This window comes from Acipenser ruthenus, chromosome 5 (genome assembly GCF_902713425.1).
Source record: "Acipenser ruthenus chromosome 5, fAciRut3.2 maternal haplotype, whole genome shotgun sequence".
In the NCBI taxonomy this organism is placed as follows: Eukaryota; Metazoa; Chordata; class Actinopteri; order Acipenseriformes; family Acipenseridae; genus Acipenser; species Acipenser ruthenus.
In genome coordinates, this window is record NC_081193.1 from 81,112,282 (window position 1) to 81,139,994 (window position 27,713).

The 27,713-nt window shown below is 35.4% G+C and overlaps 1 protein-coding gene across 5 annotated transcripts in view; it reads right to left on the bottom strand.

Moving 5' to 3' along the window:
* Positions 1-205: 205 nt before the first annotated feature.
* The window catches only part of LOC117402278 (nuclear receptor coactivator 7-like), a 37,387-nt gene continuing 9,879 nt past the window's right edge, over positions 206-27,713 (bottom strand). The window contains exons 3-16 of one of the 5 annotated variants that reach the window (XM_059024616.1): positions 26,023-26,270; positions 16,947-17,026; positions 16,179-16,286; positions 15,957-16,067; positions 14,027-14,152; positions 13,713-13,897; positions 11,123-11,922; positions 10,448-10,616; positions 7,887-8,034; positions 5,043-5,168; positions 3,689-3,841; positions 3,336-3,431; positions 3,158-3,231; positions 206-2,516 (exon numbers count right to left, since the gene is read on the bottom strand). In XM_059024616.1, coding sequence (XP_058880599.1) covers positions 2,381-2,516; positions 3,158-3,231; positions 3,336-3,431; positions 3,689-3,841; positions 5,043-5,168; positions 7,887-8,034; positions 10,448-10,616; positions 11,123-11,922; positions 13,713-13,897; positions 14,027-14,152; positions 15,957-16,067; positions 16,179-16,286; positions 16,947-17,026; positions 26,023-26,270 — 2,560 coding nt within the window. In that variant the 3' untranslated portion in view covers positions 206-2,380. Of the gene's footprint in view, positions 2,517-3,157; positions 3,232-3,335; positions 3,432-3,688; positions 3,842-5,042; positions 5,169-5,880; positions 5,971-7,886; positions 8,035-10,447; positions 10,617-11,122; positions 11,923-13,712; positions 13,898-14,026; positions 14,153-15,956; positions 16,068-16,178; positions 16,287-16,946; positions 17,027-18,713; positions 19,199-26,022; positions 26,271-27,713 lie in introns of those variants that run through there. The other 4 variants (XM_059024618.1, XM_059024617.1, XM_059024615.1 and 1 more) reach the window with 4 other exon arrangements.

Below are 27,713 nucleotides of genomic sequence, written 5' to 3' on the forward strand. Positions count from 1 at the left end.
GGTCCAAATCAATGTGTACTAAATATTTGAAACGCGTACTAAATAAATTGGCTTTGACCTGGATGACCTTCCATAGACAATTTTTTGCTGTATAAAAGTTTTTACAAATTATGTATAGTATATTCATAATTTGTAAAAACTTTTATACAGCAAAAAATTTAATCAGTAGACTGAGAAGAAGTATATAACAAACAATACATATGTCTAGATATTAACACACAATTATTTATTGAAAACATCGCAACAGTCTTACAATGAATACATTCTTGATAAGACCACAGAATATATTTTTAGTTTCCCAAAGAACATAGTAAGAATACTGTACTCAGTGTATTTTATATACAGTGCGATTGTAATGCAACAATACGTATATATTTGAAATATGTCAGCAAAGCTTAGATCGTTTTCTTTAACAGATAAGACATTAGCGATTTTAAGACTGAGGGCTAAAATAGTTGCTCTCACAAACGTGACGTGAAGTGTGACAGTAATCATAAAACTGTGAACAGCACAAGTTAGTAACACTCTATACAAGACAAAAGCAGGGGTTGTCCTTTGGTGACAGGACTATGTTCCTCTAGAATAAGATGTACTTCGTGGTGAACTAACAGCGGTTTAAAAATGTACCTTTTGCTGGAATTGTTTCCAACTATAAACCAAACACAAGACTGTCTATGTTACAAATCAGTTGAACTCTCACAAGTATAGGGGTGATTTATTCACCACTTTTTTTAACATGACAAAAAACACACATGCAGCGCAGAGATACTCCTGATGGAAGTATAAAGGGGCATTAAGATCTGCCTCAGTTGGATCATTACGATAGATCCAGAGACTGAGACTGGCCTGCCTGTCCATGGACAGCATTACTGCAAAAATATAGTCAGAGGAATGCGAGATGAAACATGTAAACAGATCACACATATTGTAATAAAAGCATGATTAAACTTTAAACCAGCTTTCACAGTTTTGGATGACCATCTATGTTTCAGTTTTAATCCTTAGGCTGCCAGAACTTAAAATGTTTGCTTACATCAATTAGTTTCAAATTATTTTGATTGTGGACAACATCACACCTAATAATTTTTCGCAGACAATGTAGCAAACATGCCACAACAAAGCATTAACTCTGACTGGCTTTGTGAAAGTAGGCAGCCCACAATCTGATCATTTACTGAAACAAGTTTTGTGTGGTTAAACAATTACTTTCGGTACTGCATTCTCTACTGTGTACAAGTTTGAAATGTCTGTAATAACAGGAAAATATATAATCATCACAAAAAAGCTGCTTATTGAATATTCAGTGCCAGCACTGATATATAAAAAATTAAAAATTAATTTTTTAACAAAAAAAAAAGTATATATATATCTATAAAGACACACACACACACACACAAATACATTAAAATATAAATAACTAAACATTTTGAACAACAACAACAAAACAGAACAGTAAAAAAAAGGCTACATCTTATGTTTTCAGTATTTTATAATGGTCAGTATCTTCTCTTTTTGGTGTATTTTCATTCCATAAATTGGAGGAGGAGAGAAATAAGTCTAGGACATGTGAACAGACAGACAATAAGAAATTTATAAATTGAATGTCAAAATGTAAAAAGCACCTGGATACAAAATTCACTGTCTATTTCCTCAGAAATACAGTTATGCTGAAATGAAATGTGCTTGAAGCTTTCTGCTAATGATTTTTTAGAGTGGTTTTGTGTGTTTTTGTGAAATGTCCTGAGAGATACTCAAATCAGGTCTGCTGTATTAAAAAAAAAAAAAATGCCCAAAATGAAACCCTCAAAAACACAAGGAGGTAGGTGACAAGCATATGCTACAAACATGTTGCAAGTTGTGATTTAAATGGTAGACTAACGTGTACTTGTTGCCTATGACTGTTGACTACAGCTATGTCCTAAAACTCCCTTAATGTAGTTGTTGTGTATGACAGGATCAGCAATATTGCAAGTGTCGTAAGGTCTTATAGGACGTGACCTGAACAGATTTTAAAGTAGGTCTTCTTGTCTACCCTTTACTCTCAATGCTCACACATGTAATGACTGTCATTACTAATGGATTCTGAGCGTAAATGTATTCACACTTGAACAAAGGTAAAAGGAAGAAACTAGGAAGCAAATGTCTCTTCTTTCTTTGTTTTGTGTCCCTCGCTAGCTTTTTGTGGTTCTGCTTTTGTAAAGCGGCTCACATTCACCAGCATGCTGTGGCACAGACAGGGCTTACAAGCATTGCGTTTGGGGTCTAAGGCAGCCAGCATTGGGGAATACAACCAACCAATACACTAAAATGCAGAGTGGCCCCTGGTGTGTAAACCACGTACATAACTAAGGCAGTTCATTCAGTGATTTTCTTTGCTTGTTTATTCGAAGGTCCACACTTCAATGTCCTGGACAATGAAGTCCTCTTTCTTTGACAGAGGTTCATTGCAGAAGGTTTCACAAGGGTAGCTGGAGCCGTGACACAAGTCTGAGTCCAGCCACAAACCAAAATGTCCTCTGAAAAAAGACAAATTATTGTAGAACGATGTTATATGGGAAAACAAGACTGGGTTTACACTCATTTAGTAATTATTCAATTTTCTGCAGTGCTACACACAGATTAGGTCATGGATGTCATCACATTTCATAGAAAACCAAAGCCTTAAAAACATGCGTTTGAGTGCAGCAATATGTTTCTCGTTTTCTCCCAAGCCCAATTATTTTTTTATTTCAGCCCGGCTCACCGCTGCCACCCTCGTGCTGACTCGTGCTGACGGACACACGCGTCCTCCAGAACGTGTGCCGTCAGCCGTCCGCTTCTTTTCACTCTGCAGGCCCGCCATGCAGCCACCTCAGAGCTACAGCGTCGCTTGTGCGCGCTGAGCCGAGGAAACCCTGACTGACCTAAGCCCTCTGGCCCTGGGTGGCACTCGACCAATTGTGCGCCAATGCCTGGGAACTCCCATCAACGGTCGGCAGTGGAATAGCCTGGACTCGAACTGGCGATCTCCAGACTATAGGGCTCATCCTGCACTCCATGCGGAGCGCCTTTAGCAGATGCGCCACTCGGGTGCCCATCAGTGAAACTTTTGTCTAATTGTCTAACAGTTCTTGGTAAATAGTTTGAAGGTGAAATCACAATGTGTTTTCACACTCACCTTCCACCTCCCAGTTGTAGAGAATCTATATCTCCTTTAATGAAGTAAGAATTTTGTCCACTCCACCTGAAGATCTGGGAAAATGAAAATAATATAACATTCCCTAATAAGAATCTGACCGTCTTAAGATGACAACCCAGTATTTTACATATAAAAAGCCAAAGTTTAATCTGCTCACCTTAAACTCGGGATTAAAAGAGTAGAAAAAGGTCTCTCCTGTGCCATAACAGTGATCACTAACTTTAAAAGGATGTGATGTTAATGCCCCAAAGACCTGATCAAAGATGAAAACAAAAATGAAATTATAAATCAGTGATCTCAACCATAGATTATCACAGGATTACCCCTAACAAGCGTTTAATGCAGATACCCTTAGTTTTGATTTGTTGCACTCTGAACTGAGGCCATGTATGGCAACGTGTGAATGTGCTGCAGAGTTATGACAACTCTCTTGCAGACTCCCTGGACACATTTGTAAATAAGGTGGCCAACTGTTAAAACCATAAGGATCTATCCTTCTGACTGCCTCACCTGATTGTCCATATCTTTAATAACCAGAAGCACAGGACTGTCCAGATCTGCCATGTTGCGGTACAGGGTTTTCAAGCTGGTTCCATGCACTGCTGTACTGTATGCCAGTCTCCACGGATACTCCTGAGTCCTGGCAGGTAGATACTGTGCCAGCTGGGAAGCAAACACACTTCACTTTAGAGATTTATACATTTTTACCACTACATCAGGAAGGCTATTTATTACCTCCAGGGTGCCTGCGACTTCGAGCATTATAGCCCCGTCGGTAACAATAGTATGTGTTAATCGCAGAAGTTAACCGCAATTAACAGACAGCCCTAATTTATAGATATATATATATATATATTATATAAATTAGGGCTGTCAGTTAATTGCAGTTAACTTCTGCGATTAACACATACATTTTTTTAACGCGCGTTAATCGCACTTCTCTGTCTGACCCTCTTAGCATACGGTAACTCATTCCCTGCGTCACCATTTTAATATACTCGAGCACATGCAACGCAATGAGTGCAGGGTGCGTTTGCATAGTTAGTCATATAACTGCATTATGGAGCAAAGTACTAAAAGTGAAGGACTTGTTGTGAATGGGAATTTTGTTTAAAAAAAAAAAAAAAAACTTTGACGTATCTACTGTGAAATTGAAACTTTTAGTATCACAAACATAGGCTACATATAATCTGAAGCACCACCTGCATGCTAAACACGCTTTCACTTCTCAAAATACACTTTCTAGCAACACCACAACAAATGAAACCAGTCAGTTTTGACAGAGTACACTTTGCCCATGAATCAAGCGATATATAGCACTTCTCATTCAAGCTTTCCAGGGCACTTTACAAAAGAAATATACAAAATCCTGCTACAATTAAACAGACCCAAACAAATTTAACACAAATTTGCATTGTGAACACTAACTAACTCGGGCCTGAAAAAAAATGAAAATGGACCAAAAAAAACAACTTTAGCTCACATCCATTCTTTCAAACTAAACTAACCAGACCGAGTCCGTTTGAAATGGACAGTGTGAATGCAACCTTAACGAAGAAGAGATTTTTGAAAGCGCAACCAACTACTCTACAAGCAAAGTATAAATAGTTGATTTTTCATTGCTGTTAACTATTTAACTCTGTAGAGACACACAATTCATTATAATTATTTATTTTAACTGTATTTTTAATTTATTTTTTGTATGTATCCTTCAACAAAGTTGCCGATGAACTTCTCTAACAATTAGTGTACTATATTAGTTAAATAATTACAACGAAATACAAGGACGTCCATAATCCCTACTGGCAACCCTTCTGGCTGAGCACAACATTACAGAACAGTTTACACTCTGAACTGGGTTTACCTTTTGGATGTGCACATCTTCTAAGAGCACACTGTGATCCTTCAGGACTGGTAGCAGGTCTTCCACCACTTCATCCTCAATACTGCCAAAGCTCTGCCGTCTCCTTGCCTCATTGATAGTGATGATCTGTACAAAAACAATTCCAGTTACAGTTCCCATACTAAACATGTACCTACGTATTGTATATTAACCAAAACATCACAATATCTGTAAACCTCATTAAAAAATGTTAGAACATTGCCTGTCAGTAAAAGATCTGAAACATATATAAAACACACACATTACAAAACTAAAACTTTACAAATGTTATTATTATTTTATTATTATTATGCATGTATATATTTTTTTTCTATGAAACAAATAGGGATTTCACTTTGCTTTCTCTCATGTACCTGTGCTGTGTTGCTTCCAGACTGGTTATAGTCTGAAACTGATTTATTGAGCTGCCTTTGTTTATGCCTACATCAAAAGAACTTCACGTTGCAGGTCTAGATTGGGAAACAATTTTTAACTCATGACACTGGTTTTTTTTGTACTTTTATTTCACATTTTAAAAATGTTTTTTTTTTTTTTTTTTTTTTTTTTTTTAACAGCATTAAAAATGTGGTTTTAAGAATCTTGAAGAATTTTAGCATTATATTAAAAAAGCAGAATAGAATTTAATGATTTCAGGTTTCTCAATCAGTTTAATCCACTGTTTAAAAATTAGTTTTAGTTTATAATAAAATATAAGTAAAACTTACAGAGAACTAAATGGAATAACCCAACACCACTTTCTTAATAATAATAATAATAATAATAATAATAATAATAATAATAATAATCTGCCTTTACTAACCTCCACATAAGGCTCTTCATTATCTTTGGCAAAGTACAAAATTTTCATATTCAGTGGCATTGGAGGAACCCTCATTGCTGAAGGTGAAGTTTCAGTTGTAACCTGGCTTCCACGTGCGTTTATGATTTACACTCTCTAAGGCACACACTTTATAAACCTAGCCTTAAGCACGTTTCGGTGTTTGATTTCTGACACAGTTAATCTGATTGGCTCAGGAAGTTTCACTTCTTTCAAAACAGAAAGTAACTGCCACAGGAAGTAGCCTAACCAAATATGTACAGAAAACTGCTTCCTCTAGCTGTTTCACCGATATTACACCCAGGTCCTGCCAGAGTGCCATTCATTCCTCTTCTTAATGTACATACAGTGCAGAGTTTTACATTTGCTTTTCAACATTATTATATCACAATATAAGCTTTTTATTCTTCAGCATCTTTCATACACTTTATATTTAATATATTTTAACAATGCACTGGATCAGTATATTTTTAGTACCAGCACGGACTGTAAAAAAATGTAGCAAATATCTGTGTATTTGGTCAGTCTCCAATATTTGGTACCAATACGCACTGTAACATTTACTCAATTTTATCTTTATTATGAAACCTTACATTATAAAGATAAATGTTTTAAAATGTTTCATACATTACACACACACAACCCCCCCCCCCCCCCCAAAAAAAAAAAAAAAAAAAAAAAAAACATAAAACTGCATTATTTTTACTTGACGTATATTTAAGAATCTTGACAAAAACAGTCTTGAAACAAACCCTGGTATTTGTGACATGATTGGTGCAGTTGTCATGTGCCTTGAATTAATAAACTCCTTTGTTATATAAGTTTTGTGTTATTTTACTCAAAATTAATTTTAAAAACTTTTAAAATAAGCTGTTGGTGTGTGTTTGTTTTCTTCTTGCATGTTGGAATTACAGATCATCAAAATGCGGGTTTCTGGTGTCAATAATTACACTACAAGAAAAATCCTAATTTATTTGCTAAATGTAAATATCTGCATTCACAATGCAATACTTCTTTAAATTATTTTATACAACGTGCACGTTTGAGCTCTCAAATATAAGATATTCAAATCCAAAATAAGAATATTTTAAATGACCTACTCCACTTTGGAGTCAGTATCAGGATATGTAACATACGAACAGCAGTTTGTGTTGAAAATGCACATGCTTTTCATAATTACCGTAGTTTTACCACGAATCACCTCACGTTTTTTATTTTATTTTTACTGCGTCTTCAGTCTTTTCTCAAAGAGGGAATCTGTTTAACCTGAGCATTTTTCACATTGGTTTCCAACATTGTTACATTGGTAGATTTGAAACGTCGGGTTTACTAAAATAAAGATGGCGAATAGTAGGGTGGTCATTGAATAAAATGTGTGTCAATTGAAAACTGCACTTTTTTATCTTAAGACTTACTTGTTATATAAACTCATACCTTGCACAGTTGATGACTAAAGAAATAAATGCAATGGAGTCATTTTTACATTTTGTTCCCACTTTTGGTACCAAGTATTGGAGACTGACCCATTTACTCAACTATTTTTTAAATGGAATGGTCTATGCTTAATCTAAAAACAATAGCTGTGTGCAATAATTTTACTGCCAAAATTGCATAAAATGCCAAAGAAGTTATGTTTATCAAAATGTTCAACATCAAGCTTATTAGCCCTATGATAACTAATTAAATATTTTCAGTGACCTAAACTGAAAATTAAACAAAAACAGGTACACGCATATTGCTGTATCAGTTTATTGGAATTTTCTGTTCTTTACTATACGAGCGATTTACAGTTTTGAGTGGATTTAGCATTCCTTAACAATACAGGTCTGTTCATGACCCATAAAACATTGTTTTATTAGCATCCCCTAATACACTCCTTGCTTTTTACACTTAGCAACCTGGCTCTGCACGTCCTACACCCTTCTCCCTATTGAATACACAACAGGTTTTAAAGTCCAGAGAGTCATTCGGTATGGGGAAAAGCTCACCTCCCAGCTTTTGGGAACTGCATCACTGAAGAAGTTGTCAATCATGTTAAGCTCTTCCTTCTCCACCACGACGAAGCCTTGCTCCTTGGCATCTTTTCCATAGACCTCTGGTGACCATTGCACAAAGAAGGCATACAGGTGATCCACCCTGGGAGGCAATCAGACCGTGAACCCTGTTAATTACTATAAACATAGTTATCTACTAGCTACTATATACAAGTAAAGCCAAAAAGTCTAAATGAAAGCACTATCCTTACATTGCTTACTGACCCACACTTCCCTTCCCCACCAGCAGTGCAAAATCAAGGCAGACATCATATAGAGTTTCGCAGGCAGACAGACACTATCTGGCACAAGGGCCCCTAATTTATTTTCTTTATTTTTAAAGAGGACCCTAACTACCAATTTGTATTATATATATATAAAGAATGCCAGGGCAGATCCCTGCCTGTAAGGGGCAGCAGTGTGGAGTTGTGGTTAGAGCTCTGGACTCTTGACTGGAGGCTTTGCCCAGCCTGGTTAAATTAAAAAGAGTAGTTTGTTGGCTTAGCCGTCCCAACCCTTTAGTTAAGACAACTAAAAGTTTATTTGCTACAGCGAGGGGAGTTGGGTTTTTGTTTGTTTATTTTGTTTTTCTGTTTAATAAAAGTGTGCAACCATGCTAAAACTCACAGTTCTGTGTCTGGGTCAGTATTGTAAAGGGTGCAAACAAGCCCGAGTCGGGGGCTGGGTGACAGTATATATAAAAACATATTGTAAAGCATGTAAGTAACACCCATTTTTCTGCAGAGCTATTGAAAGTGACTTGCTGCAGCTTTTCAGCCAAGATAAGATCTTTATTTAAAATGATCAAAGGTCTCCCCAAGACATAGAATTTAAGCCATTTGAAAAATCAAAAGGTTTTTTTTTTTTAGCTGATTATTAACTTCAGTTAACTGGCACTGATAGAAAGTCTTCAGCATTTTGTGTGTCCAATCCCGTGCACATACTTCAGTTGCCAAGATATTTTAGAACTGAACCAGATGAACCACTTAACATGAATGTTGTGCATGCATGGACAGATCTACATTATTTTTAGTTTAAACAAGCAGCAAATAAATATTGCTGAGATGGTGGTGTGTGTTCACTTATGGATTTCCCAGCATGTTGTGATTTTACTAGTTTAGTGGCCCTTACAGGCTTGTGTTCCATGTGCTTCAATCTGACATTCAGCTCTAACCCTTAGGGTTTACGTTCAGGGGTTATATTTACAAATACAACAGCAGTTTGAGAATTATGATTATTATTTTTTTTTTCAGACCAGCCTTTGTCATGGTTAACCATGCCTGGACCTGTTTTACTTGAGTTTGGGAAATACAGATAGGGGAAGAAAAATGTTTTACCCTGACGGCTCGCAACTGAAATAACGTACGATTCCTTACATTCCAACACAGTAACAATTTTATAAATATATTAACAAGTATGGTGGCCCAGTAAGTCAAAGAAATGAAGTGTGTTTTAATTGTGTTTACCGATCACGTGCCCAGAATGACACTTAAAGGGTTAAGTTAACTCACAGCACAGTACCCGATTCGACCGTGTGTGTGTGTGTGTGTGTGTGTGTGTGTGTGTATTCTACACGTCATTTTTTTGGTAAATTACATATGTCTTAGCCTAAGGGTAGAGGTGCTTTTGATCATAAATCATAAATAAAGCAACTTTCCACCTGTGGTATATTAAATTCTCTTTTTAACCCTGGTTCAGAATGCTTGCATTACACTAATATAACTTCCATTAATTTGTACCTCAAAAGAATCCTGAAAGTATATTTTATTTCTCTCAGTTTTTAAATATTGTACAAAGAATCACCCATTCGGTGACCCCTGAAGCAAGTAGGCTATATTAGTAAAAGAGATTCCCTGCTACTGTATCAGTATCACAAGACACCATGATCTACATCCATAAAGACAGAAACAGGTTCCTACATACATCCTTGGATTCTCAATAATCTGGGATAAACATTGTAATCACAACTGCAGAAGATATTCTCTATATGTGAAAACGTTTGTGACATATACGTATGTACAGTAAGGACAGATTGAGAAGCACCCCATTATACCTATTCTCTCAATAACTTGCTACAGAATGTACTAACTAAGCACCATCACAATTGGAGAAGTGATTTTGCATTATTTATAAAGTACTAAAACGCTTCTTCCCTTTTTAAACATTTAGTTCAGTGGGAAGTAGCTCACTGGTTCACAAATAAACACAGCTAAAAGCTACATAAATATCAACCAAAACATATAAAACACATAAAGCAGAATCGTATCTCACAACAAATGCCCAGGCATAGTCTGATCAAACTCAAAATGTAATTCAAGCAAGCAGTTCAAAAGATGTTGCCCTCAATACCTGAGCCAAACAGGTGTCAGTAGAGTGAAAAGTAGGTCACTGTGAACCAACCCATTATGAGGAATAACTTCTTCAAAAAATGTAGCCTTGCTGTTTTGTCATCAAGGATATGCTTACCCACAGGTACAGTACATCCCTAAACAGAGAATCAGTCCATGGGGACTCACCTTTCCTGGGGAACAGCAAACCAATACTCAGGCTGCTTCCCTCTCCTTGCATACTGCTGCAATGGAGCCGTGCTCTTATTTGCAAAGGTCTTCTTCATAGGTTTGCCCACCTTGATGCACAAGAACATTGGGGGCGTCTTGCTTTTCTCTTCTTTTGATGGCAGCATATCTAACAAGAGAAAAGGATGCAGCTAGATATTATGAAAGTGCATGCATTATCTGTCTTTGGTTTTTAAAAAGAGATCAACATGCTACTGAACATAACACTTGATTTTTACTTGATTGTTGGCCCTGTCACGCAAAAAATACATTGATCTTTGCACATCAAATCATCCTATTTTTTGGGGAACATTTTTAATTGAAAAAAAAATTAAAAGGAATCACTACTTGACCTGTCATTGAGATCTGACCAGGCCTACATGAATTGATTAAAGGTGTTTCTTGGTCGATTTGTATAACCTTTTGTGAAATGTGAACAAACATTGCGGACTTGGGTACTTGTTAATCTTAACCGGGGGTCCTATTCTGGTTCACTGTTCTTTTGAACAAACATCACACACATGTAAATACACCTCCCCTTTCCCAACATGGATAAACTCATTTGTTGATTTTAACGCAGTTCACATATTGTTTATGAAAACAAAAAAAGTCTGGGATGAAAAAAGGACAACTTACCCTCAATTGGTCCCTGTATCTTTCTAAGTAGCCAGGATTTCAATTCTGCTTCACTGTCTTTCTGCTGATTTTCTTCTTCTGAGGATTGTAACAGTGGTCCCTTTCCATTCAGTGCATCACACAAGGCATTCTGGTGTGCCCTTGTGCCCTCTGCGACAGTGGTTTCCTTTGCAAATGTATCTGAAGATGCGTTGTTATTACCATTGTCAAGCATCTCCGTGTCAATGGAGTCAACTTTGGAGGTTTTTGTTATGGGAGGAGAACCATGGCCTTGCTTTCCTTGCCCAGGCAATTCATTTCCCTTCAGTGAAGTCTGCTCGTCCTCTCTCGGAACGTCTGTGAAAGGTTGATGAACGGATGGTTCCTGAGTAACATCCTTAGAGTGTTCATTTACTAAACTAGTCTCATCTCTCAATTCCACCTGTCCTGCAGGTGCAGGGTTTACAGAGGAGTCCTGAACCGACGCTAATGCTGTAACAGACTGCTCTTTTTCTATTGCAACAGGTTCCAGCTGCATTGTAATTTTATTTGCATCAATCCCATTCATGATACCAATAGGAATGCCAACAGTTTCTTTCCCACTATGCAATGTATCTGTGAGTGGGGCGGAAGGTGGTTCTAGCTCTGTGTGAGACTTCTCTGCACTATACAAGACTGGGGTGACGGTGTCACTAAGGTACGCCTGACGTTTCTCTTTACTCTTGGCCTGGAATCGGCTAAAAGGATTGATATCCTGATCACAAGAAAGGTCTTCCCACTCTCCAGGCCTGTACAGGGGACAAAGATCCTTTGGTAGGTCGCTGTGAGAAGAGAAATGACGAATGTGCATGGAAAATTAAAAAAAAACAAAACAAAACAAATGGCAAAAATAAAAGAACATGAAAAAAAGCAACTACCGTACAACAACAAAAGAAAAGAAACAAAAAAAACAACTCAAATAGTGAAACACAAAAAAAAATAAAAAACAACAGCCTGGATGATGACAAACGAATAGGCTGTGTTTTTGTTTGTTTTGACTGAAACAAAAATGTTTGATGATAAATGAAATTCCACACCTATTAAATAGCACACTCTTGGTAAAAATAGGAGGGTCGAACATTATATTTTTTGGAGTGACTCCACCAACCGTAAAGGAACACAGTCAACCCTACAATTAACGTATTGGACAAAATCCCAGAGGTAGCAGAATTGTTGTGCAGCAGGGTTTAAAGCAAAATATATTAATTTTATTTGACACACACTTAATACTTATTAAAAATAAAAATTAAGAAAGGGTAACAGCAAAAAGTTTTATTAACAAGCAACTACAAGGCCAACACAGATCCTTCTAACATGATCCGACTAGTGAAAAATCAGTTTTTATAGCATGCTCAAGATCCTTTTAGCCAATCTGAGCTCATTTTCATCAACATGAGCGAAGCCCAATTGTACAGTAGTGCCCAGAAGAATTGTGGATGGTTAAAAACGGGTAAGGAAATCCCAGATAACTTGCCTAAGAACTTTTGCCTTTTTATTTTTTTTTATATAAACAGACAGTTATTGAGGAGTGTATACTTTTTGTTAAAAAATATGATGACATTTTTATATAGCTTGAGATACTAACATGCCTTCCTGCAAAAGTACTATAGCCACCAGAGATGCCATTTTTGTCACAGCTCATGATATTTTACTTTTGGTTGAGAAAAAGGATCCTCTAATGTTAGCACACAATTATTCTGCAGCGCACAAGAATACAGAAGGCACTGGAGCGTTAGCTACAGTAGCTCTGGTTATTTTTCTTCTTCTCGTGGGCCTGTCAATTTCCATTCTGATGCAATGTGGTTACAAGGACAGCACTACACAATTACACCATACCTTACAGAAAAAGCGCCTTTAAAACTAAAAATAAATACAAATACCGCTAGACTGGAAAATCTTGCCTGTCACGCAATACTACTCAGTTTCACTGCGAAATTGGATGATTATTTCTTGCAATGTATTTGCTAAAATATAACCTCTTGAACAAACTAAGGCAACAGAATACAATCCTGTATAACACAAATATGTATTTTTTCTCTATATATAGTAAACACACCAACATGTTGGGGGACTTGAAATAAAATATAACTGAGCTGCCTCTCAGTAGATCTATGAATAATATGTAAAGCTAAGCAATACCTGTTTTCCACGCATAGACAATGATCACTAATTATTACTATTATTTATTTTTTAAACACACAGAAAAATAAAGTTTTTACCACTTTGGAAAGCCATGATCCAGTGAAGTTACAGATTATGATCCTCTTACAAACCATAGGAAAAAAAAATATTAAAAGGGTGAGTAATTACATTTTGAAAACCTAGGGCCTGCTTTTGATGCCATCCTTTTTATGTACACTTTTGGGGTAATTTTGGACGACCCCTAAATACAAAACCAGATAGTTAGCGAACAGTTCCTATTAATCTATTATCCCATATAAAGCCTCTCCCAAATTAACATTGTAACTATAAACCATCAAGCAGTTTATAACATAAGGTAATCTAACAGTTCTGTATTCCCCCCTTTTGTAGTAGATAATAAAAAGATGTAGTTTGAAAACAAAGTGCTTACGATGGTAGAGCATCTTTGATCTTCATGTGTGAGACGTCACTGTACAAGGCAATGGAGACCACCTCCTCCATGGGGCAGATGAGACCATACTCTTCACAGCCATTCTCGATCACCAGCGGGTCCGATTTATGGGGGTCGAACATAATGTTGTTTGGAGTGACGATCATAACTCCACCGACCACTCCCTTAAAACAAAAGAACACAGTCAACCCTGCAATAAACATGCTGTATGAAACCCCAGAATTTGCTGGAGTGAAAGCAATAAATCCAGGAGAGCAGATTTAGGGTTTTAAAGCAAACAGCCCAGCACACACCTTTCCGTCTGTGATATATCTGCAGCTCATTTTTAAAAACTTGACAGTCACTGGCTCCTCCTCTTCAGAAGTTGACGATAGGACTCTCTGGATGGGTTTTGATGAGTTTCTGGCTAGGTCTGCGTCCTGAAATTATTATCAATATTTTTTTCATGGAAATAACTGCAAAATTATTATGCAAGTGACATACTGTGCATCTGCCTGCCATGGAAGTAAAACACCATGGCCTAATTCCACTGTATGTATGCATGTGTAAAAATATAAAAAGGTTTGACATACAGATCTCAATATAACCCGATAGAATCAAAAACGTATCCTATAGAATGTCTTTTGCAAATTTTATCACAATTAGATAATCATTTCTCTAGATATATGTAAACAAATCCGTGAGACCTACAGCTATGGCCAGAAGTTTTTCATCACCGTATAGAATTAACTAATTTTGCTTCACAGAGTCAAATGAAACCTCCTGAATAACGTTAAGTTAACATAATGAATTACATATCGCTTTGTATTTTTTCATATACTTAACGAATAACTGAAAAGAATTGAAAAAATGTGACATTTTGAAATCTAACATGAAATACTGTACTACTACTATGGCTTCCGATAGACTTCCGCGATATCATTTGGTAGTTTCTTTGAATACATGATGTTAAAAAGATCTAAATGATGTTCATATATATATATCTATCAACAAATACACAGGTGCACTCCCTGCCAAACATGTGTTTTTAATGGGGGGAATTACTCTGGTTAAAACCAACTTGTTTATAACGTATATATTATACGTACAGTTTTTCCTGTTCCATAGTCATATCTTTTGCGTTTAATCCGTGCAGCTGAATACATACCGTACCGTTTTTTTATTAGTTAGAGTTTTCCTGTTCCACAGGCAGATGTTTTGTGTTTAACATGTACAGTTTTCATGTTCCACAGGCAAGTATTTTGCATTTAATACATACAGTTTAATACATACAGTACCGTTGTATCAGTTACAGTTTTCCTGTTCCACAAGTAGATATTTTGCGCAAATAAGGAACGTCCGGGACGGTAAATGACAGTCACGGCGGTATTTGTGACATCAGGCAGGAAAAACAGTTGCTGTTTACTTTTATTCTATGTTTTTGTTGGCACAGCCGTTGTACAGTTTAAACTTGTAACGTATACAATTGTAATTACATTTAGCGAAAATATAAATTTGTATAATGGTCCTACTTATTACACTGTACGGCCCACAGGAGCGTGGTTTGTATAAATAATAAACTCCCGTTCTTTGGCAGCGAAGCATTCTTCTATTATTTATATTTAAGATACTTCTGTTCACAGTTACATACAGCATTTCGAATTGTGTTTACTACGTACTTCGTTTATGAAGTACTGCTTTCCATTGTCCCTTGGAGTCCATTATAAGTGGAGTGCACCTGTGTAATGTAATATATATATATATATATATATATATATATATATATATATATATATATAAATATATATATATATATATATATATATATATATTTATATTTGAGTAGTGGTTATGGCTCCGGACTCTTGACCAGAGGGTCGTGGGTTCAATCCCAGGTGGGGGACATTGCTGCTGTACCCTTGAGCAAGGTACTTTACCTAGATTGCTCCAGTTTTTTTTTTTTTTTTTAATTATGTCTGAATCCAGAAATTTTAGGTGATGCAAAACTTTTAGCCATATAGAGGACGCCTCAACTATAAAGTATTCTTGAAACCAGAGGTATGCATCTCCAGCAGTACCACAATATTTCAGAAAACAAAATATTATTACTATTGCTCTGCCAATATTATATCTTTCTGTTAAACAGCACATACAATATTTCCTGTACAGTTGACTTGCGCTTTGGTTTTCACCAGCTTTCTTCTCTTTGAATCCCCAAGCACAGTACGGCTGCAGTGTCCTTACCAGTAGCTTATCATATTCTGCATCGGAGGAGGACATTGGGGAAGCAGGGCTGTCTGAGCTGAGCGAACGGGCTCTGTTGGAATCATGATCCACAACAGGCACATAAAGTTTCTGCAAGGACAAAAAAAAAAAAAAAAAAGACAGGTTACCGATCACACACACACACACACACAAACAGAGTATATTTATGGAAAGTGAATGGTATACTTGATGAGTTTTTACCTGCCCTGTGACGATGGTGTGTGAGAAGAGTCTGTTGATTTCTACTAGTTTATTTGGGGTGATGTTAAACTTCAAGGCTATGCAGTTCAGATTGTCCTGGGGTCCAGCCTGTACAAAACAGAAAGTGATGGTGTAAAAGTTTACTGACACATCTACCTGGATTATGGGAAAAACATGGATCACTGAAAGCTCCTGTGATAATAGCATGTACTCAAAAGGAATTACAGATTACAATCATGTTGGGGTGTAGGCCCTCTGGACATCTGGAAAACAAGACTGGTCAAATATTACATCCCCATATAATGAATAGCCATCCATACGGCTGTCACTGTCACACAATTTGAGCTAGTAAAAACACTGACAAGACACTATGAAATTATTATTTAATTTATTATGTCACATTGTTCTAATAGTTGTACAAAATGTATTTTGTTTTGAAGCTGTAACAGTATCACATATGATATTAATAGAGGCTCAATTAATTATTTTATACTTTACATGCAAATTCTACCAGCTGTAGATGCAAGTCGAGATTATTTTACAGGACAGTACTGACGTATGCAATTTAGTGGGAGATGTGCGTTAATTAAATGTGTTAGAATATCTGCAGGATAAGCACACTGATCTCATTTTCCAAGAATGTTCGGTCAACCTGGCTTGGGGAAAAATACTTGTTTCAGAACTGAGTACATGCTAAAATTAAAACAACTCTAACATAATTAATTATAATGTTAATGTCCTTTTGGCTTTTCCAAGCCCAGTGCTTACGATATATTCCACTGTGCCGTTTGGTTTCTGGATCACCATTTTCTTCTCTTTCTTTTCGTGGGTTTTGTTTCTATTGTCATCTGAAAAGCAGAAAGGATTATAAACAGACAATCTTTATATAACCAATTAACAACTGATTGCAGAATAATGATTATAAAATTGCTTATGTAGTATCAAGTTCTCAGAATAAGAAACATATGGTCTTTTAATTACCGTGCACCACGTCTAATCTGGTTAGGTTTTAGTATGCTAGAAATACAGAAGGAATTATTCACAGTGTTAATGTCAGCTTTCTGGAGACAATTATGAATCCCACCATTAGTGGGTTTTTCATGAAGTAAAGGATGGATTTTGTTGTATACATTCTTGCACATGTATACAACATGGTTGCATCAATTCTGATTGGGCACAACTATACCAATGAGCAATGAAGGGTGAAGGCAGCAAAGTAAAGAAATTCCTGTGGATGTCACAATGACCCAGTTAGCTATTTATAATTAGCTAGTGCACTCATTTACCTCTTTGGATTTTGTAAGATTCCAGCTGAGCTTGACTGAAGAACCAGTTTAAGAACATAAGACGAACATAAGAAAGTTTACAAATGAGAGGAGGCAATCTGGCCCATCTTTCTTGTTTGGTTGTTAGTAGCTTATTTATCCCAGAATCTCATCAAGCAGCTTCTTGAAGGCTCCCAGGGTGTCGGCTTCAACAACATTACTGGGAGTTGGTTTCTTAATAAATCAGTAAACTGTGGAGTTATATTAAGTGTTGATTCCCTGTTGGACTCAGGCTGTAGTGCATTACAATATGTTGCACAATAGGCTACACATTATTTTGATTTTTGTTCGACTCACCTTTGTGCAATCAAAATCAAAACATGGAAATAAAATGACGTGGGTGATTTTATTTCCATGTTTTGATTTTGATTGGATTTGTTATTTGGATTTATGTTCATTGATATTTGTGTGTGTTATTGGAAGTTATTTTGCACAAAATATATTTGATTTTGTTTTGTTTTTCATTTCTATGTTAGTTTGTAGTAATATACCCTGTATCTGCTACTGCTAGGAGAGATAGAAAATATGTTCCGTGACTAAAAATCTAGTACAATACTTCTGCAACTCCAGTGCAATACTCTGTCAAATCTAGTACAATAGTTTTATAACTATAGTGCAATTCTCTTTTAATTCTAGTTCAGTATATTTAACGAATTTTCTGTTGTAAAACAAAACAAAAAAATAAATAACTTATTTTTTAATAGAAATCTTGTCTGAGTCTGTGATGCACCCTCTGCTCTAATAAATTTAGAGGTACTAGTGAAATGTTTCCCAAAAACAAATCTCTCAAACGCGTGAAATCAGGACATTTTATACCAGGTGCTCAGCTTCTTGAAATTATTCAAATGGCACCTATGAGGGCCGAGAACAGGAGAGCATCAACGTGCCAGTGAGATCTGTGCAAATCTACAACAAAGTAACATGCAAAAATAAACGTGCTTTATCAACGTGCTAAAATAAAACAAACTAAATAACATCAAATCAATGTGACAAATCAAAACGTGAATATACTACAACAAGTGATGTGCGTCACCCCGTTACATGTGCAACAAAATCTAGCAGGAAGAAAATAACTAAAATCAAAAAGTATAACATTATGAACTGAATCAGAAACAAAACGATCATTACAAGTTGTTGATACAGATGCTACCAATACATTATTATTTCATTTGCAGTGCATATTTAAAAAAAATGCAATTACGTTTCCTACCTGATCCAATTGAAAGTTGCATAAAATCTACAGACCAACAGTATTTTTTCACTGGTTTGGCGGGTCGTGCATTTAAAATTGGTATTGGAGATGAAGCACTAAAACCAAAAGGTCTATTTAACAAAGTCCCGTCAGTCACAGAATCCAAACTCCCCACAATAGAACTGAACCCAGACAGCAGGGAGCTCGTTTCAACACAAACGAAACCTGTCCTTGATACAGGGGCTTGCTTTTCTTCATAGGTTTCACACCTACAGGGTTCGACATGGTCCTGAATCACCAACCACTCCACTGCAAACATCATGAAAACCAAACTGGGCCGTCGTATTAAAAACAAAACAAAACAAAACAAAAACGTCTCTGTATGTAGAATAATCACGTCGTTTTGGATGTATCTGGTACATACCACAGTGTCCAGTTCCACCTCTTCTCTATCGGCCCTGGTACACCAGCACGAGGTCAAGTAAACAACAGTACAGCACGCCTTCTTGAGCTCACAGCTCTCACGTACTGCACGTACAGCCTGTCAATCACAGGCATCGTTCAAAAGAAAGCACACTTACAGAGGCGTGTGTCAAGTTTAAAAGACTTATTGTAAAAACTATGCAAAAACAAAACAAAAACAAAAACAAAAAAACAAACGAGCACGTAGCTTATGCGCCACTTTACAATAGCCAGAAAAAAAAGATTTCTTCAACAATATTATTTGTGAAACGCCTACATTTTGCCCTGTAAGGCCATTGATTTTCACATATAAATTTATAGTCTATAAACTCGATAACTATTTTGTTAACTAGATAATAATTTAGTATATCACAACAAAAAAATGAATATGGCACTGGAATTGTACACCCATATATGGCAACAGACAAAAATACTATGTAGTATGTACAAAACATATTTTTTACAAAAACGTTCTGGAAGGTATTTTAAAGAATAAAAAAAATATACTATTTAAATTTAGAGCACTGCACAGTACACCATGCATGTTAGCAAACGCAGCAAATTTACAGGTGGCATACATTTGGTAGATATTGTGACGTGTACTGTATGGGCCAATTAAATCCTCCTTTTAAAACACCTCAAGTAAATGCAGTGAGCAACAGACACCATTAATAAACATGCAAAGGTAAAGGGATAAATAACCTACAAAATATCAAGCAGCCAACGAGGTACACTTCTCTGTGAATGTGACAATCGCTTTTCGTTTCCACAATTTAAGTCTGACTTAATTCAGTAATTCGTCTATATGCGAGCCACAATGTGACATCTTCAAATAAAACAAACGTCAACTGCTTGTTTTAATTTAAACATATTACGAATTGTGTGTCATACTATTCAATTGCTTCACACTGGCTAATCCTCACAGTGGCTTTATATGAACCTAGAATACATTAACTTCTGTTTGCAGTAGTTTCAATGTAATATTGGCATAAATATAGAATCATAGATAAAATAATTCCAACTAGGGTTTATGTGACGTCATAAACTACTAGACCGTTAAACTGTCACAGAAAACCAAGATGGATTTATTTTCATTTAACTCACTGAAGCCTATCTGATACTTTTTATTGGACTGACTAACCAACAATTAAATCACAAGCTTTCAAAACCTCTAAGGTGTTTTCTTCAGGTGAAAGTAGGAAAGAGAGAGTGATGTTTAAACTAGAACATTTGGAACCTCTTGGAATGAACATTCTGTTCTGACAATCATCCACACAATTATTGAAAAATAACAAGTTTACAGCACTCTTTTTACTTTTCTTGCAACACAGCTGAAGGGCTTTTATCCCAAACGTCCCAAAATATTTTTTTAAAATCATTTAAGCCTTTTGTGTGCATGCATGCATGCATGCAAAAAAAAAAAAAAGATTATATATATATTAGCTCAAAGAGCCAGCTTTAATTAAACTCAACTGTTTTACATACAGAATGTACTAAAATAAGTAGGTTACATTTAGGTTTAGGTTTGTGGCTTGAAAGTATTGAAGAGGATTTCCAACTAACATTCAGACAAGGCGGTGTGTGGTTTTCCACACACAATGCAGCTGTTTGAAAATGGCAATATCTTGTCTAATATACCTTCAAAACTGCTGTCAATTGTCTGGGATAACTCGACGTTTGCCTTCTGTTAAAGACAAAAATAGTTGCAATGCATTTTCTTATCTGCAGTCCTTTAATATTGCTTGACTGTTTAATCTGTATACAATTTTCCAGACCAATGCTGTGGGTTTTTCTTAGTCAGTGGAATGGGTTATTCTAGTTAATGGAAATTCCTCTTAGTTTTGACTACTTTGCACAGGAAACCAATTCTGCCCACAGCAGTACAGGTGACATAAATAGTGATTTAAATAGGTCATGAGGGCCACTTTATGTCTAAGGTTCTATTCTAAAGAAAAACCTTTGCATGGTTTCTATTTTAATAACCGTTTATAGATATCTGAATAACCTGTAGACTACTCCTATGATGCAGTGGGAAATTCCTTCAAAACATTTTGGAAATACCTCAACAATCTTTGTTTGAAAAAAAACAAACAAAAAAAAAAAAAAAACACCACAAACCGTTTATACAATAAATATCATCATTCAACAAGGTGAAACAATTATTTTGAATGTTGTGTAAAACATTTTTCAAATATTTTAAATTGCATATCTATGAAACCTGAAACAATAACAGTAATAATGATGAGTGTAGCTCATGGCTAGCTAAAAAAATGGTTACATAAAGTCTCAACACTCAGTATTTATAACTGGCTAAATTTGAATTTAGTATACTTACAGTACAAGGCAGAAAATAACTCTTTAGTTCTATTTTTTAAAATGGTCACAGCAGGGACTGTAGAATTTTGTCTGCAATCAATATCCCTCTTGTCCACACAACAAATTAAACAAAAAACAACAAAGTTTTCCAACCAAAATTTTTTTTTTTTTTTAAATGAACTAGAAGTCAAATATTTTCTTTACTGTTGTGCCCACAAGCCTTACAGGATGCAAATGTATTTGGAATCATACAAGACCATTAACGAATCTCTTTTGCAAGGTTACCGTGGTTAATTGTTTACTGTCTTCCATTCCATACATTTCTGCACATGCTTGATCTCGCCAGTCATTTTAAACCTACATTCTAATTATGATCAATACATTTTGCTCTTGTATGATTCCAAATACATTTGCATCCTGTAAGGCTTGTGGGCACAGCAGTAAAGAACATATTTGACTTCTAGTTCATTTTTTAAAAAATATTTTTTTGGTTGGAAAACTTTGTTGTTTTTTGTTTAATTTGTTGTGTGGACAAGAGGGATATTGATTGCAGACAAAATTCTACAGTCCCTGCTGTGACCATTTTAAAAAATAGAACTAAAGAGTTATTTTCTGCCTTGTACTGTAAGTATACTAAATTCAAATTTAGCCAGTTATAAATACTGAGTGTTGAGACTTTATGTAACCATTTTTTTAGCTAGCCATGAGCTACACTCATCATTATTACTGTTATTGTTTCAGGTTTCATAGATATGCAATTTAAAATATTTGAAAAATGTTTTACACAACATTCAAAATAATTGTTTCACCTTGTTGAATGATGATATTTTGGGACGTTTGGGACAAAAGCCCTTCAGCTGTGTAGAAAGAAAAGTAAACAGAGTGCTGTAAACTTATTATTTTTCAATAATTGTGTGGATGATTGTCAGAATAGAATGCTCATTCCAAGAGGTTCCAAATGTTATAGTTTAAACATCAATCTCTCTTTCCTACTTTCACCTGAAGAAAATACCTTAGAGGTTTTGAAAGCTTGTGATTAATTACTGGTTAGTTAGTCCAATAAAAAAGGCTTCAGTGAGTTAAATGAAAATAAATGTTACCTTTTATCTACCCAATCTGAATGATGCCTTGCCACTAAGAATCAAACCCAAGCAACTGATATTATTATTATTATTATTATTATTATTATTATTATTATTATTATTATTATTATTATTATTATTATTATTAATTTCTTAGCAGATGCCCTTATCCAGGGCGACTTACAGTCGTAAACAAGCTACTGAACCCTGGAGAGGAGGGCCTGCCTAGGAATAGTCGCCTGTCCAGCTACGTTGTATTGGGACGGGGAACTACAGTAGCCCCACTGAGTTTTCCACCCTCGCACTTTGAGAGCTCAAGTGCGAAAGCAGTGCTCCCTGGGAGTCCCCACCAAAGACTGGCAACTTGGAATGACTGGAATTCGACTCACCCTGAATTTTGGAATTCGACTCACCCTGAATTCTGGAATTCAAATCACCCTCAAATCATATTTGTAACTTCAAAACAAACAAAGTCAAAATTCTTGATTTTAGATCACATGTCTATTTAGTTACTTCACAGTTCTAATTTAGATTTTTTTTTTTTTTTTTAAATCACATTTCACGTTTATCCATATCTAATATTGTCATGGGTTAGATGGCATCATGAATGGATAATAACTACATTGGGATTCAGTAGGAAAGAATATTTTATTTCTCAGGTAATTGCATGCTTTGTGAAAAATAGAATACATTAAATGAATATCTAAAAGAGTTGGTCAGTCAAAAGCAAACAAAAAAGAAGGTCACAGGTTCACAACATTGCTGCCATATTGGGACACAGGTCAAACTGAAGAGTACTGTTTTTGGACAGAGTTTCCATAAACTGAAAATGAGAAGTCGGCATCTGAGATATGTTGAAGGAATTATTTTCAGATTTACCAGTGAGTCCGCAGCCTGTCAGACCCAGTCAGCATACTGTGAATGTCACTGGTGAGAAGAATCTACAGATTCATTTTTTTATTATTATTATTTTGTTCCATTCACTACCATCAACAACACAACAAAAAGAGAAATTTGCTCAAAGAGAAACATTGAAAAATAAATAAATAAAAATGCCCACCTTATAAATGTAATTTTTACACATTTTATTGGGCATTATGGTGCAATGCAAGGAAAAATACTTTATTTTTTTTTTATTTATTTTTTTACAATCCAGAGTTAATCCCTTTGTTTTGTTTTTGGTTCACCCTTTTTGCATTTGTGCAAAAGGTCAAAACTGCAAGGTTATTATTATTATTGGAGTTTCCTGGTCTATACAATGATTGTTTCTATGCAACTGAAAACAGCCTTGCAGCAGCATTCCTCTGCTTAGGATATATCTGTAATATTCAAATAAAAAATTGCATTAACACAATATCTCTTTGAAAACATGGCAACACAACTAAACAATCCTTTGTTGCAAAGTGTGTCTAACAAGTAACAGAACTCTCCTGATAGAGGCTGTCATGCTGGTCTAAGGATTTTGCAAACAGGAAGTACCCCTTTTGCCTTTTTTTCTGGTTTCAAGCACATGTTAATGTAAGAAAAGCGAGAAGTGCCCATCAGCCTCTTTATATCTCCCCGATTATAAGAGATTCAGGTTTGCCCTTTCATTAATTTTTTCACTTAATCTGAAAATAGACAAAAATGCAGTTTCACCCTATTTTGCAGGTAAGGGACGAAAGATACATAACCTTATTCTAATAAATGCTCTTCTCAAATAATATATGTTGAAAATAAAATATAAGAAAACCCACTGGACACAGGGACCATTTTCTGCTTTTTTAAAATGCCGATATACTGTATTTGAACGTTTTGTATAAGCTTAAATGCAAAGGGGATTACCCTGGGAACTATCTAATTTCTGAGACAAACCACACAGACTCCATTGTTTCCATATTCCTATTTCATTTTAAGCCCTTCAGTTGTTAACCCTTCCCCTGAGATGGTAATATTTCAGACTCGGGACCAGACAAAAACTGAAATGCTCTTCACAGGACAGCACTGATGTAATGGAAAAGGAAATTAGCTTGGAAATGTCATTTGCTACAGTGTACCAACATCGCAGCATGCAATCTGACAATTTTGTGCTTGTTCAAACAGACGCAGGATAACACCCATAATGCAAATTAAAACTGATGTGAACCCAATATGGAAATGGTTTTATGATCAGTGGCACCTAACAAAAGAAAAACAGGTAAAGACAAGATTGCTCGATTCTTTTTGTTACGCAGATGGAGCCCATCAAAAACATGCACAAACCTGGGGACGTGGGGCATTTTCAAACGCTCCTAATTTATATATATTTATGAGAAACTTAAACTTGAGTATGATTGTTTATCAGTAAATTCATGCAGCAGTTTTTTTTATATTGCTATAAAATAAATAAAAGCTAAATATCAGCTGTTATTTAATATTCTTTTTAAAAGACTGCACAATAATTTAAATGTGTGTGTAAAAACTTTTCTTCCGGGTTTATTCTGGCTTGAAATCACTAATCAATGAATCCGAGAGACTGCTGATACCAACAGAAAGGACTAAATCGCCTGATTTAGTCCTTTCTGTTGGTACTTAATGCTCCACCTGCTGGTGATGAATCAGTACTGCATGTTTTTTCTCAGTTGGTGTTATCATGCAGTTACAGTACTCTGTATTTTAATAGCCATAGCTTTATTGACAATATATTCAAATTAGGTTACATTAAAAAAATAATAAAAATAATAATTCCAAACCTAAGGCAATGCCTGAAGGTTTACCATTTTCTTGTAATTTTCCCCCAAATCCCAAATAGATGTTAATCAATTCATTTTCAGTATTTCTGCAAATCACATGATTGAGTGTTGTTTTAAAAAGACTAATGCATTAAAAGATTAAACTATTGTTTTTGAAGACAATTTATACTGGTGGTACTCCTCTTTCTTATGTATTAATAATTAGAAGCAAAATGATTTTAATTGTGTATCCTGTATCCACACATGATATTGTTAAGAAGATAGAACATGTAGATTGTGCTACATGACCAAGGGTTCTGAATTTTATAAATTAGGGTTAATCCCCAATAAATCCTGTTGATGGTATAAAAAAAAAAATTAAAAAAAAGAAGTATCACCTGCCAGGGATATATACTTTCTAACTAAACGACCAGAATCCTTGATTAGACTTAGTCGTGTGTACAACATGTGCAGAACCAAAGCCTGATTTAACCCATTTTTAAAAATGATAAATGTAACCTGTTTTTTGCAACCAAAACCTGAAAATCAGAGCTCCTACTCATCATTAATAATTATATTATCTTACTATAGAGCATATACAGTAGCCCATCAGGATCATCACGTAATTATTGTGAATTGCATATATTGTGACCCATTACTCGTATTGTCTGGGATAGATTCTAACTTAAATTAATAACAGACAAACAAACAAACAAACAAACAAACAAACAGTGGGAGACTCTTTAGCATCAAAACAATAAAGTAACAGTCACTTACCAAATGCATTATATTCTGTAAGATACGTGCATCTATTCTCCTTCGCACTTTTCTTCTTTTTCTTGTCTTCATCAGAAGTGTTCGCCTTGTTTTTGGCAGATGTCTTTGCTGGGTCCGAAGCCAGTTTCAAGCTCTTGTCCGACGCAGGGGGCTTGTCCAGATTCCCCCGACCTGCATGTTTGGAACCATCGGAGGAATCTGCCACGGTTGTTTCTGAACACTGTTTGATCTGCCTTCTCCTCTTTAGCCTAGAAAAAAAACAGTTCACAACCAGTTAAACAGCTGTAGCACTGGGAAAGATTACATACTACTATTGGGTATTTTATAAGGTGCAGTGTCCTGCATAATAATATTAATAGTTTGAACATATTTAGAAGGTTATTGTCCGATATGTCAGTTTTGAAAATGCACCCCTCCTTGGTTTACAATGTTGTTGTTTTATTTTTTTTCCTGAAATATGCCTGTTCAGGTCACAGAGATGCAAGAAGGTTTCAAGAAGGGAGGGACCTTGTATACCTGCAACTAAAAATACAGGAAGCCTGTGTGCCTGCATCTGAAATCATAAATTAGGGAATTTACTAGCTAGAAAAACAACATTATTGGTTTCTGATAAATACAGTCTACAGAATGGTTGTAGAAACATAGTAAAATATAACCAAATAATTACTTTTTTTATTTACTTCCCATACGGAAAGAAAATATATATTTTATATATTTTATATGAATGCGAAACATGTTAAATATACGAATAATACATTAATAACCTTGCCATAAAATAAATATATGGCTCACAGATTAAATTATATTTAAAAAATATTCCAAATACACCAGATATTTTGAATGTATTTTTTATACATTACTAATTCATTTTATTTAACTGACTAAAAATATATTTTACAATATATTGTCATCAACATATTTGCAACAAACTTACCATTTTAAAATATATTATGTTTTTGTCTTACATTTGTCATACATTTTAAAAACATTATTTATGGATGCTGTTTAAATATATTAAATATACATGTGTAAGTTTCCCTGAAATGTATAATGATGCTAATATGTGATGTTGACCTTAGACACTGATTAAATATTAACTAAATATATATACCACAGTACATAAATTATATATTTAATTGTATTGAAACATGTATTTACCTTTAATTTAATATTAATCAATATATTTATTATACAAAGCATGAGAACATAAGAAAGGTTACAAACGAGAGGAGGCAATTCAGCCCATCTTGCTCGTTTTATATGTATTTATCATACCCGGATATTGCCAGAGCAGGCTCATGTAAATTAGTTGCTTGCAAAGGATGCTGGGCGGTGGGATTTTTGTGTGGAAACTGGGATTACTTGTTGATTACTGTAAATATTTGTTTTTGTGATAATTGTTCAAGTTATTGTTTTAGATGTTTATGGCTCATTTGGGAGTATTTCTGTGGTTTGTTATTAATCAGCCTGAGAGGTGTGTGCATCCGCAGGAGTGGGGAGGTGCCTGTGTGCATGTCTTTGTGCTAGTGAGCGGTGAGTCGCTGCTGTTGACAAGCTCTGCCAAATAACACCTCTGGTGTTATGAAAAGAGCTGAGTTGCTTCCTTTATTAATCCATGAAGGTGATTTTAAGTGCTCCGTTTGTCTACAATGTTTGCTTTTTACTATGTGCCATACACAGGTACATACTGT